General features: G+C 34.0%; 1 protein-coding gene across 1 annotated transcript; it reads left to right on the top strand.

Annotated features, from left to right (window-relative positions):
• Positions 1 to 25: 25 nt before the first annotated feature.
• On the top strand, positions 26 to 8,597 carry asah1b (N-acylsphingosine amidohydrolase (acid ceramidase) 1b). The gene is made up of 14 exons (XM_065254515.2): positions 26 to 332; positions 565 to 611; positions 2,737 to 2,827; positions 3,057 to 3,143; positions 3,256 to 3,334; positions 3,437 to 3,511; positions 4,663 to 4,708; positions 4,967 to 5,111; positions 5,848 to 5,902; positions 6,087 to 6,168; positions 7,445 to 7,576; positions 7,659 to 7,782; positions 8,030 to 8,086; positions 8,181 to 8,597. Exons 1-14 carry the CDS (start codon positions 255 to 257, stop codon positions 8,268 to 8,270), a joined length of 1,188 nt encoding a protein of 395 aa, XP_065110587.1. The 5' UTR covers positions 26 to 254; the 3' UTR covers positions 8,271 to 8,597.
• The last annotated feature ends 131 nt before the right edge of the window (positions 8,598 to 8,728 follow it).

The raw sequence follows: 8,728 nt of genomic DNA, 5'->3' as shown, positions 1-8,728 counted from the left end.
GACATTTAGATGATGATTTAAATTCGTTGTTTTTCTCCATTACAAGCAAAGTTCACAAAGAAAAGAACACAAAAAGCCAACATTGCAGTATTAATAAACTAAAACCGGAAGAAAGTGTCACGTAATGTTTTAATTTCTATGGTAACTCCCCCAGTGTCTCGTGGTTCTGCGCAGATCAACTGTCTGTCACGCGGATCATCAGCACTTCCGCGTTTACAGACGCGCTGGTGAAGTCAGCGATAGGTCGCCTCATCATGATCGCTAAATTAAACTTTGGCTATTTTCTTTTTACGTTTTTATTTATGTATGTGTCTGCACAATATGTGCCACCGGTAAGTCATAGCAGTAAAGTTGTTGATGTTGATGCTTATATATTGTATTTTAGTCAATATCCTCACTTCTGTTTCAATTTGTTTTACTGTACATTTCTATAACATTTAATCTACAATAGGTTGCTGTTAACACTCCAGTGATAAATGAAAGTATTACTGATTAAACTTTGTTTAATCGCTAGCACATGTTTACTATATAAATATGTGATAATGACTAATGGTGATATTACAGTACACAGAGGATTGCAGAAGTGGCATGTATCCTCCAAAGGGGCCAACGTGAGTATTCGGTTTTATCGCTTTTAAAACTTCTGCTTTGTTGTAATCCCTAAATTTCACTAAAGGCTTAGAGTTTTATTTGTTTTTAGTTTATTTAGGTGTTATTTTTGTGGTAGTTTGTTTTAAGTTAATGAAACTAAGAAATGTTTTGTTTTGTAATAGAAGGCTGGGAATGAGTCACTGTTATGCAAGTAGGTTATGTCATACTTTTTTGTTACCGGTATTTAGTTTTTTCTGCTGAATAAAACAATAGAATCGGTCACTGTATTTCTAATGGATTTAATGGTAGTAATTGGAATTGTATTGGTTGTAATGGTTTTAAATTATTATGGTCCCATTCTTTACCGCGTTGTGTTCCTGTTAGGGATGCTTAACAATTAATCACGATTAATCTATAGCAGAATAAAAGATTTTGTTTACATCATATATATGCGTAAACTGTGTTTAATAATTATGAATATACAAATATTCACACATGCATCCATAATTTTAAGAAAAAAATATTTATGCATAAATATACAAATGTAAACATTTCTTAAATATATACATGAATGTGTGTGCATTTATCTGTACAAAGTTATTATACACAATTCACACACATATATGATGTAAACAAAAACTTTTATTCTGCTATAGATTATTCGCAATAAATCGTTATGCATCCCTAGTTCCTGTAGCACAATTGTGGTTTGGATCCCAAGGAAAACATACTGATAAAATGTATACATTGTAATGCACTTCAAGTTGCTTTGGATAAAAGCATCGACCAAATGCGTAAATTTAAATATGACCCTGTACCACAAAATCAGTCATAAGGGTCATTATTTAAAATTGAGATGTATACATTATCTGAAAGCGGAATAAATTAGCTTTCCATTTATGCATGTTTTTTAGGATGGGACAGTATTTCCCCAAGAAGATCTGCACAAAATAAATCTGGAATCTGAGGGTGCAAAAAAATTTGAATTTTGAGAAAGTCGCCTTTGAAATTGTACAATGAAGTCCTTTGCAACACAAGTACTTTTTTTACTTTTACGGTAGGGTAGGAAAATTACAAAATATATATGAAAATCTGATATGTGAGGGTGCAAAAAATCAAAATATTGAGAAAATCCAAATTAAGTTCTTAGCAACTGCATCCAGTCACAAAAATAAGTTTTTTATATATTAACAGTGTGGTCTTTACAAAATATCTTAATGGAGCATACAAAATCTTTACTCAAATGGGACATCTCATGAAAATCTGACTTTTTCCATGTTTAAGTGCTATAATTGGATCCCCAGTGCTTCTGTCAACCTAGAAAATGTAAAAAAGATCAACCCAATAACTTAGTTTTGGTAAACCATTCTCTGCACGCTTGTGAAAAAATAGGTGATTGAAATGTTGCTCCCCCTGTGATGTCAGAAGGGGATAATACCACCCCTTATCTGCACTATCCAACCACAGCACTGCCATTTAGTGCAGGGATCAGCTCATTTGCATTTAAAAAAACAAAAACAGCACATTTTTGCTCACACCTACACAAAGTGGCAATTTTAGCATGCTATAACAATTTAACTATGTGGTATTTTGAGCTAAAACTTCACATACCTACTCTAGGGACACCAAAGATTTATTTGACATCTTAAAAAAGTCTTGTGAAATGTCCCCTTTAATTTCCTAATGATTTTTGGCATAAAAAATTGATAATTTTGACCCATACAATGTATTGTTGGCTACTGCTACAAATCTATTTGTGTTTTGTGGTCCGGGGTCACAGATGGATTCTGTCAGTGAATGGGATCCAGCAGAAGGCCATTAAATCCTAATGGAAAAAGGCCCAAAACAAACAACATAAAAGGATGTTGTAATGATTTTAATGTTAAACAGCTGATGCTTCATTGTGGGTTTTTGAAATAGAAATCATATAGAAAGCCTCTAGGTTTTAAAATTCTGTTATTCAGTGTTTTTGCGTTGAATAATCAGTTTGTCATGACCAAGAACAATGCATATTTAGGATTAAATACGTTTTTAGTTTTTAAAGTTACAGTGTGTTTTCATAGTACATAGTACAATCAATTTTGCTCACAATATCTCTTATTATGAATTTAATAAAGTCTGGTTTTGAATCTCTGTATTCTTTAGATTCAAAGGTGATGTTTCCTGGTATACTGTTGATCTGGACCTGCCACCAAGCAAAAGATGGACAGAAATTATTACAGACAAAAAGAATGAAGTTAGTTAATATAATCATCGATATACAAGCATTAGATCAATCTAATAAGATGTGTTTCTGCCATTATAAAGAGGCAAATTTACTTGATTGTTAGATTAAAAAATCCATGATTTTTTGTTTTTAATTTAGTGAACTGAAAACTGAAAACATTCAACATCACATGATTTATAAAGTGCTGACTTGTTCTTGAACAACTAAACAACTTGTTCTTGTTTCCTCTGCTGTTTAGATGGTCAGCATGATTCAAGCTATCAGAGATCTGGCAGATGCCTTTGTTCCCAGTGGGAAGCTCATCGATCTGGTAGATAAGGGTTTGGTGAGTTGAAGAATCTTGGACAGACTATGGACAGACACACTGACCAACAGTACATACCTGTCAATTGTCACCTATATTACAGTAAATATCGGGTCTAACTTTGTTTCTCCAGCCCTTGATGGTGAACACCCTCCCCTACCCGTTCAATGAAGAGATTAAAGGAGTTGCATCAGCGTCTGGGGTTCCTTTGGGTAGGGGGTTTTGTTTTAAACTTCATGTGATATTTTTAACGCCAGTAATGAAGCTTAATTCACTTTATGCTTGTGACATAAATCGCTTTCTATTTAATGCAGGTGAGGTGGTTCTCTTCAACATATTTTATGAGGTGTTCACGGTATGCACTTCTCTGGTTGCAGAAGATCTAAATGGTAAGGAATGGTCAACAAAGCCAGATTAACAGTATTGGGGTAGTGCTTTACAGAAATAAATGTCTTGTAAATTAACTCATTCCCCTCAAGCCTTTTTTGTGATTTTCATAAAAGTTTCACAAAATGCCTTCCAAGAAAATGTTCTTCTAAAAATATATAAACATACAAATATATCAAATTAAAGAACAGACCCTCTGTTTTCAAACAAAGAATAAACAAACAAACAAAACAGGGAAAAAACTTTCATCCTATCTTTATTTTTTTCTCTCCTTTTGAACTCTTAAATATGGGTATTTTTCTTCAAAAATATTTTTTTTAGCAAAAAGATGAAATAATTGCATTTTTGTGAAGGAATTTTGTTCAGATTCAGAATGATTATCAAAACATACACAGCGTTTAAAATTAGTAAATCTTTTTTTTTTTGCTTCAGTTTTTTTATAAATTGGGTAAGCGGATAATCACGGTATGACAGATTAACATAAAAACTCATCAGGAAAACTCTTTTTTTTTCATGCAAATGTTTTCTCTTAATTGACAAGATAACTCGTCAATGGCGGGGAAAGAGTTAACATTTGGTATGCCCATTTTTCCAAGATGTAATTTAAGTCTCAGGTGTGCCTAGAAAGTTTCAGATTAAAATACCACACAGATCATTTATTATAGCATGCCCAAAATGCTCCTATTTGGGTGGGAGCAAAAATAAGTTGTTTTCATGTTTTAACCTTTAAATGCAAATGAGCTTTTGCTCCTCACTCACCAAAAGAGACAGTGAACACTGATTCCTATAAATTCCTATAAACACAGTCTGAGACAATAGTATCTCACTATTGAGATATGGCGGACAGCGTACAACTTGCTGAGGGGGGAAACTATGGTAATGCAGGACTGTCAGTCTGTGGCTGTGGGCGGGGCTTTATCAGTGTGATGTCACATTAACAAGAGTATCAAAACGCATATTGTAGGGTGGTTGTGTTCTGCCAACACACACACATATATGTGTGTGTGTGTGTGTTGTAGTATTGTTCGTTGTTATTATATGTTGATATCAAATGAATAGCGTTACTCATTTTTGTTTTATACAGCTTAATATATTTGGCATGTTGATTTTTGTAAGCTTGACCCTAACACTTGTTTTCGCACATTTACCGCAGGCAATCTTATCCATGCAAGAAATTTGGACTTTGGACTTTTCATGGGGTTAGTTCTGTCTCTGTTTTGGCTGATGTTGCTCATCCACTTCCTCCATTTACATTTTCTCGTGATTTGTGAATGTTTTCACTTCTAAAATCATTGTAGAAAACAAGATTTTAAATCACAAATGTATGTTTGTAGCATTGGTTATCTGTCAGAATAAAACATAAATGAGTTTGATACACAAAAATAATTTTTTTCTGCCTGTCCAAAGCGTTATCACCACTGTCACATTAAAAAGTTTGCCATTGTCTCTGCTCACAGATGGGATATGAAAAACAGGACATGGATCATAACAGAGAAACTGAGACCGCTGGTTGTAAACATCGACTTCAGACGAAATAACCACACCGTCTTTAAATCCACCAATTTTGCTGGATACGTGGGAATGCTGACTGGTATTCGTCCGGTAAGGACACTTAGAGCATTAAGTATGGGATAATGTATAGGTAGTCGGATGTTATCGCAGAAATGAGCCCCGACAGTGTGATCAGGATACGAAGCGAAGGGTCTTGTATCACACTGTAGGGGCTTATTTTGCAATAACAGTCGGCTGCCTCTTTTTAAATTTACCTCATAAGTAAGATGAGGAATATAAAATATTGATTTGAAATAATTTATTTGCTAATTATTAACAAATCCAAACCTTTCGCAAGGAAAACGTGTCTATTTTTGGTTTTAAGATAAGAAAAACATTCAAAACACACTATCTGGTTAAATCATTTGTAAATATAATATCATATATGTTATTAAAAGACATATTTAAATTTAATTTTGTGTAATATTAAACTGTACGTGTCAATATAATTTGCTGCATGCGAGTAACAGTGTGTAATTAGTTTCAGGCGATTGTTATATTTGAACAACATACCTTTAAATGTCATGACTGGCCAATCAGAATCGAGCATTTTAGAGCGTTGTGTAATAATATGATATAGTAACTGATGTATACAATTAGATATATTAATTTGTACAGAATAAATCCAGGATGACCAAGCTTTTTTTGTTTTTGGCATTGTTATTACTTTCACTTCTGTATTTTCACAAGACGTGATTCACAAAAGAAAATAGTGAATGCTTGGATTGTTTGTCAGTTGTTTGACCTCTGTTTCTGACCACATCTCTGTATTGTTTTGTCTTTGTAGAACACATTCACACTGACTATGAATGAGCGATTCAGTCTGGACGGTGGATACATTGGTGAGCCTTTGCTCTTTATTCCTCCTCCTGATTTTGCAGAGTCATGGTACAAATATGTTAACAAAACCCAAGCTTTATTTCCTAGGTCACAGTGTTACTTACTAGTCTATTATGCTGGATATTTGGTAGAATGCAAATCTGTGGTATTGTGATGATTAAAAACAAGATGGTATTACTTTTCCAGGGATCTTGGAGTGGATCTTGGGAAAGAGAGATGGCATGTGGATGAGTTTTCTGACTCGCTCTGTACTGGAGAACGCTACCAGGTAAGTCACAGAAATGGAAAGGAGGCAGAAACGCAGTATGTATTCTTATTATATATACACTGTATATTAATCTTATCTTTACCTAAATTAAAATGCATTATAAAGATGCTGTATAGGTTTCCTCCCCATATGAATCAAAACAAACATAGGCGAGGGCTTATTTCAGGAACTATTTTAACTCATTCCCCTCCACCCTTTTTTGACAAGTTGCCAGCATTTTTTGTGATTTTCATAAAAGTTTTACAAAATGCATTCCAGGAAAATTTGATTCTAAAAATATATAAACATACAAATATATCAAATAAAAGAACAGACCTTTTGCTTTCAAACAATGCTATAGGCAAACAAACAAAACAGGGAAAAAAAAACGTTTCATCTTATCTATATTTTTCTCTCTGCTTATAAACTCTTAAATATTGGTATTTTTCTTTAAAAATATTTTTTTTTTAGCAAAAAGCTGATAAAATACCATTTTTGTGAAGGAATTTTGTTAAAGATCAGATTCAAAATGATTATCACAACAAACAAAGTAAAAACATTTTTGGCTTCAGTTTTTCTCATAAATTGGGTAAGTGCGCCATCAACTGGATAATCGCGGTATTGAAGATTAACATGAAAAATCAATAGGGAAACGTTTTTTTATGAAATGTTTTCTCTTAATTGACGAGATGACTCCTCAATGGCGGGGAAAGCGTTATTGATTTTTGTCAAGTAATAAGAACATTAAAGGGGACTTTTTACAAGACTTTTTTAAGATGTCAAATAAATCTTTGGAGTATGTCGGTGAAGTTTTAGCTCAAAATACCCCACAGATAATTTATTATAGCATATTAAAATTGTCACTTTGTAGGTTTGAAAAAAAGGCCGTTTTGGGGTGTGTCCGTTTAAATTCAAATGAGCTGATTTCTGCACTAAATATCATTGTCGTGGTCGGATAATGCAGATTAGGGGCGGTATTATCCACTTCTGACATCACAAGGGGAGCCAAATTTTTTAACCTTTTTTTCACATGCTTGCAGAGAATGGTTTTCCAAAACGAAGTTACTGGGTTGATCTTCTTCACATTTTCTAGGTTGATAGAAGCACTGGGGACCAAATTATAGCACTTAAACATGGCAAAAGTCAGATTTTCATGATATGTCCCCTTCATCAGTCATACCTATTGCACAAATTGGGTGTTATATTGCATATAGTAAAAAGGATCAAAATATGTTAATATCTTTGTGGTTGGTACTGTAATGATGGTCATTTAGATGTTGTGCTTGTATTTCTTTAGTTATGAGAATGCCAAAGCCATGCTGTCTGACACCAAGCTTCTGGCTCCAGCCTACTTCATCCTTGGAGGAAACCAGACAGGACAGGCCTGCATTATTACCAGATCCAGAACACAAAGCATCCATCCACTGGAGTAAGCATGACCTGTCTTTCACACTTGATGATTTTGAAATAGATGTCTTGTTTCAGTGTTAAACAGTTTTTCTGTATTTCAGATTAGATGTAAAGAATGGCAGGTGGTATGTGTTGGAGACCAACTATGACCACTGGAAAGCTCCTCTGTTTTTGGATGACCGAAGAACTCCTGCTATGAAATGCATGAATCAAACCACACAGACTGTAAGTTCTGCTTTCTGTAAGCTCTGAATGGTCACAAGATGTTTTTCACAACTGCAAACAGGCAGTTTTTATCTTTTGCATGAAGCTAGTATCCTAGTAGAGTTGTGATCTTTTCATCCTTCGCCTGTTTTTTTAGTCTCACAGCTTTATAGCAGTTAAACCTTTGTGAAATTCACCTCTAAACGTTATTACCGGTAGTTTAAGTAAACCAAAATTTAACTTGAATTTTGTATTTTTACTCTTTCAGAATATCTCTGTAAAGACAGTCTATGATGTCCTCTCAACCAAGCCAGTCCTAAATAAAGTATGTTCATAAATTGTTACAATCAAGTTCCTGTTACTTATTTCATGGTTTTTATTTTAATATTGTTTCTCAACTCTCTCATGGTGCTATGCAGTTGACAGCATACACTACTATTATGGAGGTGTCTAAGGGAACATTGGAGTCTTTTATTCGTGACTGTCCCGACCCCTGCATGCCGTGGTGATGGGCTCCATCAGGACTTCATTGCTAGGACATTCGTCTACATGCCAAGATCAAAGATCTTTATTTAAATCGCACTGATTCATTTCCGAGCAAACAACTACTACACTGTCAACAGATTATTTTATTTCAGGAAAAATTTTAAGGCTATTTATGTAAGGTAAGAAACATTAAATATTAATTTGACATTTTTAACAAATGCAGACCCTCCGTGAGGAAAACCCATTTACTTGCGGTTTTAAGACAAGACGTTCAAATGCCGCGAACACACCATTTAGTTTAATCATCTAATATAATGTCATATATGGTATTAAAAGACATTTATATTTAATTTTGTGTAATATTAAACTGTATCTGTTTAAATGATATGTAGCATCAAGGTTTTCTGGGAATAAGAAACCTGCAAGTGTTGCAACTGGCCAGTCAGAATCAAGCATTCCAACGAGCCTTGTAATGAAGTAA

Source organism: Paramisgurnus dabryanus, chromosome 4 (assembly GCF_030506205.2).
Source record: "Paramisgurnus dabryanus chromosome 4, PD_genome_1.1, whole genome shotgun sequence".
NCBI classification, from domain to species: domain Eukaryota; kingdom Metazoa; phylum Chordata; class Actinopteri; order Cypriniformes; family Cobitidae; genus Paramisgurnus; species Paramisgurnus dabryanus.
Note: the sequence above shows the minus strand (reverse complement) of the source record. Positions and strands in the feature narration are given on the sequence as shown.

Excerpts from the sequence above, each read along its gene's own strand:
- asah1b (XM_065254515.2), top strand. The coding sequence starts at position 255 with ATGATCGCTAAATTAAACTTTGGCTATTTTCTTTTTACGTTTTTATTT. Across the intron at positions 612-2,736 it reads TATCCTCCAAAGGGGCCAAC|ATTCAAAGGTGATGTTTCCT; the intron begins GTGAGTATTCGG and ends TGTATTCTTTAG. Across the intron at positions 3,335-3,436 it reads AGCGTCTGGGGTTCCTTTGG|GTGAGGTGGTTCTCTTCAAC; the intron begins GTAGGGGGTTTT and ends TATTTAATGCAG.